General features: G+C 34.5%; 1 protein-coding gene across 1 annotated transcript in view; it reads right to left on the minus strand.

The window, feature by feature from the left end:
• KATNAL1 (katanin catalytic subunit A1 like 1) overlaps positions 1-12,807 on the minus strand; it is a 96,605-nt gene that overhangs the window by 11,569 nt on the left and 72,229 nt on the right. Inside the window, exons 5-9 of the mRNA XM_007495271.3 lie at positions 12,661-12,788; positions 12,106-12,211; positions 8,782-8,940; positions 7,552-7,678; positions 6,376-6,510 (exon numbers count right to left, since the gene is read on the minus strand). Of these exons, the coding sequence (XP_007495333.2) occupies positions 6,376-6,510; positions 7,552-7,678; positions 8,782-8,940; positions 12,106-12,211; positions 12,661-12,788 (655 nt within the window). The remainder of the gene's footprint in view (positions 1-6,375; positions 6,511-7,551; positions 7,679-8,781; positions 8,941-12,105; positions 12,212-12,660; positions 12,789-12,807) is intronic.

Genomic DNA, 12,807 nt, shown 5'->3' on the forward strand with positions numbered 1-12,807 from the left:
TGCCCAGCAAAGAGGATTGTGCATTTGCTTCTGGAGGCAATAAAGAGCCACTGGAATTTACTGAGTAATGGAGTGACATATTAAAATGAGAATGTTAGGAAAATCACTTTAGTGGGTAAATGGAGGATGGATTGGAGTGGGGAAGAGATCTGAGGCAGACAGATGCACCAGCAGGTTGTTACAACAATACAGATATGAGGTTATGAGGGCCTGCACCAGGATGGTGGCAGTAACAGAGAAGAAAAAGGGACATATTCAAGAGACCATCATAGAGATAAATTTGACAGGCTTTGGCAGCAGACTGAACGAGGTGGGAATAGTGTTGCCCTCAATAATAACAGAGAAGTTAAGAGCAGGAAAAGGCTGGGAGAAAAGATCATGAGTTTTATTTTGGACATACTGAGTTAAAGATGTCTACTGGACTTCCAGTTTTAGATTTCTGAAAGGCAGCTGGAGATGCAAGTATGGAGGCCAGAAAAGAGGCTGGAGTAGAATAAGAAGATTTGAAAATCATCAGCAGATATGGTAATTAAATCTCAGGGAACTGTGATGTGATCATCAAATGGAAAGAAAATTTGAGGAAAAATAAAAGAGCTCAGGACCAAACCCTGAGGGTCATCTATGCTTAGCAGGTATGATCTGGAAGAGGATCTAGTGAAGGAAATCGGGGAGAAAATAGGTAGAAAGGTAAAAAGAGAATCAGGAGAGAGTGGTGTCCCTAAAACTTAGAGAGAAAAAAATATCAAGAAGGAAAGAGTGATCACAATGTCAAAGGCTGCCAAGATACAAGGGCTGAGAAAAGACCACTGGATTTGGCAACCAGGAAATCACTGGAGAGTTTTATTGGAATGATAAATGGGAGACATTATTAGGAGTTAAAAAGAGAGTGAGAGGAAAGGAAGTGGAGGCAACTGTTGAAGACTTTAGCCACAAAGCAGAAAACATACAGAATAATGGTTGGCAGGGATGGAATTTTTTAGGATGAGAAAGACATGGGTATATTTCTAGGCACTAGGAAATGAGACAGTAGATAAGGGGAGATGGAAAATAAGTGAAAGAGCAGGATGGCAGAAGAAGCAATCCAACAGAGAAGACAAGAAGGAATAAATCACTTGAACAGGCAGAGGAATTAGCCTTGATAAAGGAATAAGGCCACCTCATCATGTGAAATGAGTGAAGGAGGTGACAATGGCAGAATGTATCTGAGTGACAGATGAGGAAGAGGGGAAAAGAGGGATATCCTTGAGAATAGCCTTAACTTAAGAGAGCACAGGCTTAAGAGAAACTTTTTTGAAAAAATTTTCAAACTATTCTATAAAAATGTAAATATTAGTAATCATAAGAGATGCCAGTCAGGATTTTGGAGAGCAATGAAAATAATTAGCCTTTGACAAAAACAATTTCAATTTTACAAAGCTAGGCAATATGAATGCTTTATTCAGTCTTCATTCTTCTTAATATATCTACAGCATCTGCTACTAATGACCACTCCTTCCTCTCTTAGCCTTCCTGACACTGCTCTCCCCTGGTTCTCCTCTGATCTACTATTCCTTCTCAGTCTCCTTTGCTGAATGTCCTACTGTGAGTATGTATCAGGACCTCTTTGTTATATTTCTAATCCATTATTTCATTTATATACATTCTCCACTGATGAAAATCATGACATATGGCTACCTGATTCAACATGGCCAAAAAAAAAATCATCAGTTGGCAGCTAATATTTTTGTGATAAACTTCTAAGAATTTAGTCTTGTTCCCAAATGAGACACCCAGAGTTCATCAATAGGACTTACAATCAAACACTTTCAACTTACTGGGACTTAAAAGATTTCTATTTTTTTCTAAAAAGTCTTGGGAATTCGAGTTCCCTCCTTTGTACTATTTACTCCAATGTAGATAGAGCCAAAAGAATCCTAATCAACAAGCATGTATTAAGTGCTTACTAACAGGCCAGTCACTATTCTAAGTTCAAGGGATACAAAGAAAGGCAAAAAGTCTTCCTTCTTAAACAGCTCATACCTTATTGGAAGAGACAACAACTAAATAAACAGGTACAAATTAGATACTTACAGAATAAATGTAAAGTAACCTGAAAGGGAAGTATCTTGTGGTTAAGGAAAAGCTTGCTACAAAGGGTGGCATTAGAGATGAACCTCTAAGGAATTAAAAGGAGTTGCAGGGGTAGGGCTTTAGATGTATAATGGGATGTTATCAGGAAATTAAAAGGAGAAATAATTCAACTTCATGTGAATTTGTGGCCTGGCCACTAATCTAGCAGGTACTGCAGGCACAGCTACTGAAGACCTAGAAAACAAAATCCTTACCACCAAAATCTTTGGCCCTGCCCATTAAGTTCAACATCAAAAAATTATATTATTTTGTCTGTAGAAATGACATTTTTAAAAATGCATTATTAGGGCAGCTAGGTAACACAATGGACTCAGTGGCAGGCCTGGAGTTCAGGGAATCTGGGTTCAAATCTAACCTCAACAATTTCCTAGCTGTGTGATCCTGGGCAAGGCACTTAAGTCAAATTACTTAGACCATGCCATTCTAAGACAGAAGGTAATGGTTTTAAAAAAAGACACATTATCATCTACTTTGATGCTATACCCTAAGGACACTAGGACTTTCCCATCTAAACTGAAACAGGAACTCCAGGAAAACAGGGCATGTCTCTGCTTTTCTGTTGGCATCCCTAATACTGAGCACAAAACTCTGTACATACTAAGAGTTTAACAAATGCATTTTCATTTGTTCAATCAAATTTTCATTTTTTTCTGTAGAAAACAGCAATACAGGTGGATTAAAATTAAGTTGCCTAGGGGAAAAGGCTCAGAGGCCTATGTCACTTTAGCAGCAGAAGTGAGTATGGAAGGTGCCCTCCTTATGGCGCTGCCATAGTCACAGGGCACAGCAGCAGAATATTCTGCAAATTTAACACATAAGTATAATATATTTTTTCTTGTGATAATCAAGATTCAAATATAAAACTATTTCCCAAAATAAAATGTAATCCTGAAAGTATTCTTAAATTCCTAGTTTTCCCCTTACCATGTTACTCACTTTAAAATTAATTCAACAATCACATGAAGTGCCTAACATATTCAATACTGTGTCACCTGCAGGGGAAACAAAGATAAAGCAAACAACAAACCTTGTCTTCAAGAAGCTCACAGTTTAATGGGGGACAGGGAGGTGATAAGATATATAAACATTAACATTATGATACAGGACAGGATGTGAGAAGGGACCAAACAAATGCTGTGAGAAACCCAAGGGTTTTAAATGCTTTTTTAAAAATCTGCATTAATTCCAGAAGTAAACAGCCATATCCAGGCAATTCAAAACACATCACATTTGCCTTGTGCTTGTAGCTAAAAGGTATATAGCTGGGTGACTGTAAAATTACATATCCAGTAGAATATAACACTAGTATTTACTTAAGTTTAGTCTTCTAGGCTATAGAGAAGTTGCAAGGGAAACATGCTGTTTTTGATGTCCGTTGATATTTTCTTTCTACATTAATTCATTCAAAGGCTGAAGTATAAAACTAATTAACTAGGATTCTAAGGTATTTAATTTGTACTCATGGTTCTATCAATATTTTGGGACAGACTAGAAATAATTTATTACCTCTATAAATGTGAAATAACGGTATTTAATAAACTCACTGATATATGCTATGAGAATCATTAAGTTCATCTTTAAAGGCTCTATAAGTATAATGTGATGGTTCAAACTGTAAAAGTACAAAAGTTTAATTAGCATTGCTATAGGTTTATTGGTCATTGGTATTCATACAGCATCAATTAATTAATCTATCAACAAATGTGGAGCCTCTGCTATTATATGCAAATCACTCTGCTTAACACTAAGAGAATAAGTATACAAGTCCAAGGTTCCTGCCCTTAAGAAGCTTGTAGTTAGAAAGACAAAATTAACATACAGGATACATTGAGGGAAGAGGGAAACAATGCTAAACATATGGCACCATAGTACAAGAGGAATTCAAAAGGAATTACAGTATCACAAGAACAAACTTAGGTTTCAGTGAAATGGATGAGACTTAAGTTAAGCTTTAATTTAGATAAGTGGCGGGGAAGAAACAGGATATCCCACACAATAGTAGAAGGGCAAAGATACAGAGGCAGAAATACATCTAGTATATAGAAGATATAGGGGAGGTCAGGAGAGGGTACTGGTTGAAGAGTCATGGGAAATGAGGGCATGTACAGGTAAGATCAGATCATACAGAAACTGGAATGCAATGCAAAAGGAGTTTGGATTTAATGCAATAAGAAACAACCAATGAAAGTTTTTCAATATTTTAGGACGATCAGTGTTTGGACTGGGTAGAGTGATAAGAGAAGGTAAGACCCTGTAATCAAGCAGGTCAGATAGTTGCAGCAAAATAAATGTGAGTTAATAAAAACCTAGATTAGGTCAGTATCTATAGGAACAGAGAGGAAAAATCAAGTCATCTTACCTGGAAATGTCAGACTACTGAAAATTAAAAGTTCATTTTACTTCTCTGTTTAATATTATGACTTACATTGACCTTTCTACCATACTCCAGTTTTCTCTTTTAATTTCTCTGGGGAAAATAGCATTCTTTATGTGGTCCTCCCTGTTTTTCCCAGATTCTTCCCCTTTCCTTATTTCTAGTTCCTACTTTTCTCAAATAACACTGTCTTCTTCTTTAAGTCTCCCTTTTTTATGGTCTCCTTTCTCATAAGATTACCTCTCTCCATCCTTTCCTTTCCAATAATTTGTCTTCTACAACTAACCTTCTCTTTTAGCTCTCTCCTCTCTAGAATCATAAAATTTCAGGGTTGGAAGGGATCTGGAAGGCTGTCGAGTCCAATAAAACCCTGAACAATTTCTAATAGAAACTGCCCCCTAATATTTGGCTGAAGATTTCCACTGAAGGAACCCACTATATATGTATTGCTCTAATCATGAGTTAGCTTTTCCTGACAGTAATCCAGAATTTGCCTCTGTAACTTCTACCCACAACCAGGAGCTCTTTTCTCTGGGGTCAAGCAGAAAGGAATAATCCTTCTTACATATGATGGCACTTCAAACACTTAAAGACAGCTATTGCATGCCTACTGAGCCTTCTCTTCAACAATATATCTGTCATAGATCTTCAAAGTGTAAATTCTCAAGGCCCTCATCATCTGGATTATTGTCCTCTGGACTCCATCCAGTTTGTCGATCTTCTTCCTAAACGTGGTGCCCAACTAAAAATAATACTCCAGATGTGGTCTGACCACAGTTCATTGAGACCATTGCCTTTCTAGTCCTAACCATTCTTTATGCAGCCTAGGATTGCATTTGCTTTCTTAGCTATAATATCACAATATTGATTCATAGTGAATTTGCAATTCTCTAAAACATCCAGAATCTTTCAGATAACCCTGTCTATTCATGCCTCCCAACCCCCATCCTGGATTTAGGATATTGGGGTTTTTTTTAATCCAAGTGTAGAACTTTATATTTATTCTCATTAAATTTCATCCTTTTTGACTTGATACGATATTATGGCATCTCAAGATCCCTCTGGATATGGACTTCTGTCCACCAGTGTGCTAGCAATCCTCTCCCAACTTTTCCATCTGCACATCTGATTAACATGTCACTTATGCCTTTATCTACGTTAGTGATAAAACTATCAGTCACCAAGCACAAGTCTCTTAGACACTCTGTGGGATATTACCTTTCAAAATGACAGCAAACTATTAATGACTATTGGACCTGGCAATAAGTTCTGAATACAAATAATCTTTTTTTTTTTAGAATAACATTTGATACTTTATCAAGCAATTTGGTCAAATTCACATAAATTGCACCAATCCCCTGATCTACCAAATTGTCAACCCTGTCAAAAAAGAAATAATATTCTAGCATGACCTACTCTCAATGAAACCAGATTGATTTGGGATGATCATTGCTTCCTTTTCTAAACATTCATTAAAATTTAAGAAAGGGTATTTATTAGGTAGAGAGTATCCAGATGAGGGCAACCAGAATGATGAGGAGCTGAAGTTCATCCCTTCTGAGGAAAACATTATAAGAAAAGATATAATTATCACTCAAACAAAGTTCAAAGAAAATCCTTAAGGACTAAATACTAAATGTGAAATTTCTTGTTAAGTTTATTAACATCATAATTGTTCTAAAATATAAGAATTCTCTTAAAGATATTCAGCATGGTAGGTTCTATCTACAGCACAGTAAAGTTATATAAGTTTTTTCAAAATGACTAACATTGGAAATGAAGAATGATCATTAAAGAGAAGCATTGATAACAAAGATGAAAGAAATAGCATCATAGAAAGCTCAATGCACAGTAAAAGATAGGAACCACACCTGTTGGTAGCGGTATATAGATTCTTTTTTCTAATCTCCTTCGTAAAGCTTCATCAATGTCCCATGGGAAATTTGTGGCAGCCAACACCATGACCATTTTAGAAGGGTCATCATTTTCAAGAGCTCCTCCAACCCCTGTTGCATTTTTTTTCCAAGAAAAAATGTTTAAAAAATTTTAGTAACCTAGCAAAAAATAAAATAGTATTTTTTATTTTGTCCTTTGTCATTTGTATTATACACTAGGATAGCATTCCATTGCATATGGAGCAGAGATAAGACCACATCAGTTTCTGATAACTAATAAAGATTCATCTTGTTAACATAAGACTCACACTCAAAGAAAAACTAAAATATCATTTAAATTTCTCCCCAATAAATGTTAATAAGAAGAAAAGAGGTGGGGAGAAGATCATGAGAGTCAAAGAAGATGTAGTAAATATTTCTAGTTCTTTTATTCTTGCCAGGAAGCTACTCAAATTACTTAATGACTCCTAAAAACCTTAAAATATTAAAAATGAAACTATTGGCTATTCATTAATTAAAACATCATGTTATTTTCTAGCAATGTTAAACTAATTACATGCTTATGGTGTATGATTTTCCTGAATGAAATTTTTTTAAACAAAATAGCTTTAGTCCAAGTAATATTACCCAGAAAATGTATAATAAACACAAAACAAATATACTTTATTTAGGTTCTACTTCCCTGGAAACTACAAATAATCAAATAGGGTTTTTTAATTCACCTGCTCAATAAAAGACTAAATCAATTTACAGCTGGTGATTTTTTTTTTAAATTAAAAAACTCCCAGTGTGGTTTGGGCTCTACCACAGCACCATCTGGTACCAGCATGAAACATGCCAGGGCAAAAGAAAAAGCAGCTGTATTGATTTGAAAGGAAAATATATCCTAGGTTTCTATTTCCTTAAACATCTGAACAAGGAGGAAATAGTAAGCTTTTATGGACAAGGACCAAGTGTTACACTTCTTTATAGTGCCTATAAGTGCAAAGGACATAGAAAATATATAAACAGTACTTACTCATTAATAATTATGGCTATTTAACAATGCTCTTTGGATAGTATTTCAACAAAAGAATAAAAATAAAAGCTGCTTTCAACATAAATTCTAAAAAGAAAAGTTTAGACTTACAAAAGTACTTAAATACTAATTACCATCCATCTGAATGAGCAGTTCAGCCTTGACTCTTCGACTTGCCTCATGTTCATCAGAAGTACCTCTGCGGCTACAGATGGAATCAATCTCATCAATGAAGATTGTTGTAGGAGCATAAAATCTAGCCTTTGAAAAATATTTATTAAATTGTTGTATAAAGAACAGATGAAACATTTTAGAAGAATTAAAAATTGAGGAGAGGAGGAAGATTCAGAAACAACCATTTGATAGCCCTTTAGTCCTCTGTGAAGATGAAGTAGAAATACTACCTATTGGAGTGTTTTAATGTGTTTTAACACATTAACACTAGTTATGAGCAATGTGAAATGACAATTTCTGAAATTAATGTTGTAAATCTTTAAATTTATTTTAACAGGCTGTTTTTCAAATCTTTTGTTAGAAATGTTATAAACTTTTATTTGATTTTGCAAAATTTAAAAATTGTTATTCTGATCACGGAAAAGAATCACAGATTAAAGCTGAAAGGGCTCTCAGAGGTCATCAAGTCCAATCCCTTCATTTTCCAAATTAGAAAACTGAACATTGTGACTTGCTCAGTCACATGAACATGGGTCTGAGGCAGGATTTAAACCAAAGTCTTGCTGACTTCAAATCCAGTTCCTTATCTGCTAAGCTAGACTGTCTCTCCAACAATGGACTCCCTAAAGCAGCAGAGACAAAGAATGGCAGTTAACCATATATTGGACAAATAATAAGAGCTCTCTTCTCTGCCCCTCACTGGATGACAGAGCAGGGAAGAGGCACTTGCCTGGAAAGTCAGAGCTGTGTCCAAATCCTACTTCTATCAATTACTTCCTGGGCATGAACATTAACTGTCTCAGTCCCAGTTTCCTCGGTTATAAAATGGAGATAATACCTACCCTAGCTCCTTCATAGTGTTGTTGCAGGCATCAAAAGAAATAGAGGATATGTGGTGGTTGGTTGTTTTTTGTTTGTTTGTTTGGAATCATCAAAAGCTTTCTTATAAGATGGAATATGAAGGCACAATACATCCCAGCTACATCCCATATACTATGTTTCTAGGGTTTGAAAAGTTATTAATATATAACTTCATTTGATAAGATTTTAAATGACTGATAACTTTATAATGGAATTCATCTTTGAAGAAGTTGGGAGAATACAAATTTTAGGAAGAAAGAAATTAAAACCTGGCTATTATTTTCTGCAACATAAATGATACAAATCTAAAAATATTACTCTCTACTCACCATTTCAAACAACAGGCGGACTAATTTCTCAGATTCACCTCTATATTTTGACGTCAGAGTAGAGGAAGAAACATTGAAGAATGTTGTGCCACATTCTGTAGCAACAGCTTTAGCAAGCATAGTTTTACCAGTGCCAGGGGGTCCCACCATCAACACGCCCTAAAATTCCACAAGAAGTAGTATTAGCACGCCATAAAATGCTTGATAACAGTACTACCAACAATTTATTTAATCCAATTTTTCACTAAAAGATTAAATTCAATCTTTAAAGCATAATAATAGATACAACAGGCATCATTTTATAGAAAAGGGAATGAAGAGATTATAAAACTTTCTCTCAATCACAGAGAATAGAGAAACAGAGTAACAAGGGAAGCATATTTCACAGTATCTGCCCATTTCTACTGAATGTGGCAAGTAGCACATTTGTGCCTAACATTCCATGGTAGCGAGGTGGCATAATGGACAGAGTAGCAGGCCTGAAATCAGAAGACAGAGTTCAAATCTGGTCTCAGATACTGACTAGTAGAATGACCCTGGGCAAATCATTTAACCATATTTGCCTCAATTTTCTTATTTGTAAAATGAGCTGGAGAAGAAAATAGCAAACCACTCTAGTATCTTTGTCAAGAAAATTCCAAATGGGGTCACGAAGTCTGACACAGCTAAAACAACTGAATAACCAAATTTCATTCCTGAGTACTAATTGTCAATGATAATTATTTAAAATTTAATGAAAATAATCAGACTTTCAACAAAGTATTTTGGAAGTGTGCATTTTTCACTAATACAGTGTCTATCACTTTTAGAAGAAAACATACTGTCCAAAAAATGTTCATACTATATACTATTTTCTATTAAATACAAACTATAACTTAAGGCATCAGTAATGGAAAATTATGCTGTATTTCAAACACAAATTAGTTTTAATTTGATTAAAATATAATATGCTAGTAAATCAGTAACTTACACATCAAGTATGATGAAAGTGATAAAAGACCTATTTAAATATGATCTCTGCTACAAATTTTAGTTATTCCTTACCTTTAAAAATCAATAGGCGGGGGCAGCTGGATAGCTCAGTGGATTGAGAGCCAGGCCTAGAGACGGGAGGTCCTAGGTTCAAATCTGGCCTCAGACACTTCCTAGCTGTGTGACCCTGGGCAAGTCACTTGACCCCCATTGCCTAGCCCTTACCCCTCTTCTGCCTTGGAACCAATACACAGTATTGACTCCAAGACAGAAGGTAAGGGTTAAAAAAAAAATCAATAGGCAATGTTCACCACTAAACAAATATATGATTTGTTTAAAATTTTTAAATAAGAGCTTATTTATGCATTCTTTAATTTGATATTCTTATATCTGTCAGACACTTTTCACATGAGCTTAGATATATGCTTACTATTAGATTTCATGCATAAAATTTCATTGATTTCCAATAAGGAATTTAGGGCTGTTTTGTTTACCATCTAGCTTCTTTCAACATTGTTTAGTTTATGCTTGGAAGTCATATGAAAGTCAAACTCCATTTCAGTCAATTTTAAAGGTTATATAAATTTTTCCCCCTACACCAGGATTTGGTTGAATTGATGCTACTCAAATTCTTGACATTAATTGGGGGTTCAAAATACTAGTTTTCATACAAAGATTTCTGTTACAATGGAGGCAGAGAGATTTTTGTTAGATAAGATTTGAAATCAGGAAAGAACTGGATTCAAATCCTCTATCTGATATTAACAGTGTGATTCTGGGGAAATAGCTGACCTTCTCTGAGTATCAGTTTCCTCAATGGTAAGTAGTATCTGGGCAGCTAGGTAGTGCAGTCAGAGAGCACCTGGCCCCAGGCCTAAAGTCAGGAAGACCTGGGTTCAAATGCAGCATCAGACACTTACTAGCTGTGTGACTTTTGGCAAGTCACTTAACCCTGTTTACCTTAGTTTCCTCATCTACAAAATGAAGTAGAGATGGAAAAGGCAAACCACTCCAGTATCTTTGCCAAGAAAACCCCAAATGGGGTCATGAAGAGACTGAAATGACTTATAAAAAGGTAGTACCTCAAGGTTGTTTGAAGATCAAACAGGATTACAAATGTAAAGTACTTTGCCTAATTTAAAACACTTTTTGAATGTCATCTATATTATAATAACTATTAATATATAAAGTGATCTAGGGTTTCCCAATTCTGAATATTTATAATTCATTATACAGACACATATAACTAAAGTCATATACAGTCAATGCAACAAGTTAACAATATTATTTCCACAACTCTCCCTTTTCAAAGTCTTTTCAGTTATTTTTGTCATTTAAATTTCATTTTTAATTATGAACTTGACAAACATAAACATTTCAATATACAACCCTTTCAGTTCTTTCTATTATTACACATCAGAAAGAGAACCTATAGAAAAGATTAGTTTATCTTTTTAATCTGTAAAAGTTTGGCCCCTAATTAATAATGTTTCTTCATCTATCATAAATACAGTATAGTATTTATAGATTTTTATATTCAAAAATAATCTTTAAAATATATCTTACAAACTGGACAGGACTTCCTACTTTGCTAGAATTAAATTTTATAAATTTTTTAACTAGTAAGAAAGACAATAATAGTTCCTCATTCTCAAAACATTTTCTGTGATGCCTTCTCAGTACAATTCAAGTGCTGTCCTGCATCAATTATTCATTATTTGGATCCTTTCACAAGATATGCAAATTAAAATTAACATGTGCCTAGGGTCTTAAAGAAAATAGGACAGACTTAAGGGGAAACTGGGAAAGGTTTCTATTACCTATAAGGATGTAGTCATCTAGGGGGTAATTATTTCATCTATTTAGATAATTCCCCAATCTACCTAACATCTAATCTATCATCTGAGTTTTATTCCCACATTTCTAACAGCCTGCTAGGCATTTCTACTTGGATGTCAACAACCCATTCTCTTACTCAAATCCAACATATAAAAAACATTCATCTTTTTTCCATTCTGGAACCCTCTGGTTCTACATCATGCATAAGGATGCCTGAAGGCTGCATTCCTATTTGGAAAACTATATATTAGTATTATCTGTGTTTTATGGTATGCTTATGTATTTTGTTAAATATTTCCCAATGACACTTTAATCTGGTTCAAGCAGCCCTCAGAAGAGTTGTGGGACTGAGTTAACATCTGGACAATATCAAGGCACTTACCACCACTTGGTGGCAGCACACCTTAAACACAGGTTCAATTCCTTAATGTGGAAACCTTTCTAAAGTGGAATTTTTATTATTATTAGACAAATCTGCTTTTCATGAAAAGAGCATTACATGAATTCTCTCACCTTCCAAGGCCGTCTAATCCCTTTGAAAAAGTCAGGCATCCACATTGGAAGAACAACAGCCTCCCTTAGCAATTTTTTGGCTTCTTCTAAATCTGCTATGTCATCCCTTTACAAAAAAATAGAATTTCACAAAATATTTACAAATGTTTTAGTTTTTACAGTTAATACTAATTTTTACATCTCTTTTCCCTTTTTTGTTATTCAGATAGCCCATTTTTAATTCTATTACTTACTCAAATTTTTGGTGGAAGAACAATGAAAATGTTTTGTAGCTAAAGTCATCAATCATTTAATATTTAGTAAATCAATAATATTTAATAGTATTTAATACTGTCAATAATACCAAAGTAATAATTTTAAATTGTACTAATTACAGATATGTCATACAAAAAAGTAGTTATGATGATACATTCTATTTATTATGGAAGAATTTATAATATGAAGCCTATTAAGCTTTTAATCATTTTTTCGTAAAAATACCAAAGTCATAGCAAATCATTCAAATATAAAAACTGATCTAAAAGCAAAATTTAAAACAGGTAAAAAACCTCATACCAATGAATGCTAGGATTTCTGGATACTATATCCCTTTCAAGAGCTTCAACTAGATCTTTATCATATCCAGCACCATCAAACTTCTGAATTTCCCCATCACCTGCACCATCTGACAAATTCTTCCTTCCCTATGGATATAAAGGAAAA

This window comes from Monodelphis domestica, chromosome 4 (genome assembly GCF_027887165.1).
Source record: "Monodelphis domestica isolate mMonDom1 chromosome 4, mMonDom1.pri, whole genome shotgun sequence".
NCBI lineage: Eukaryota > Metazoa > Chordata > Mammalia > Didelphimorphia > Didelphidae > Monodelphis > Monodelphis domestica.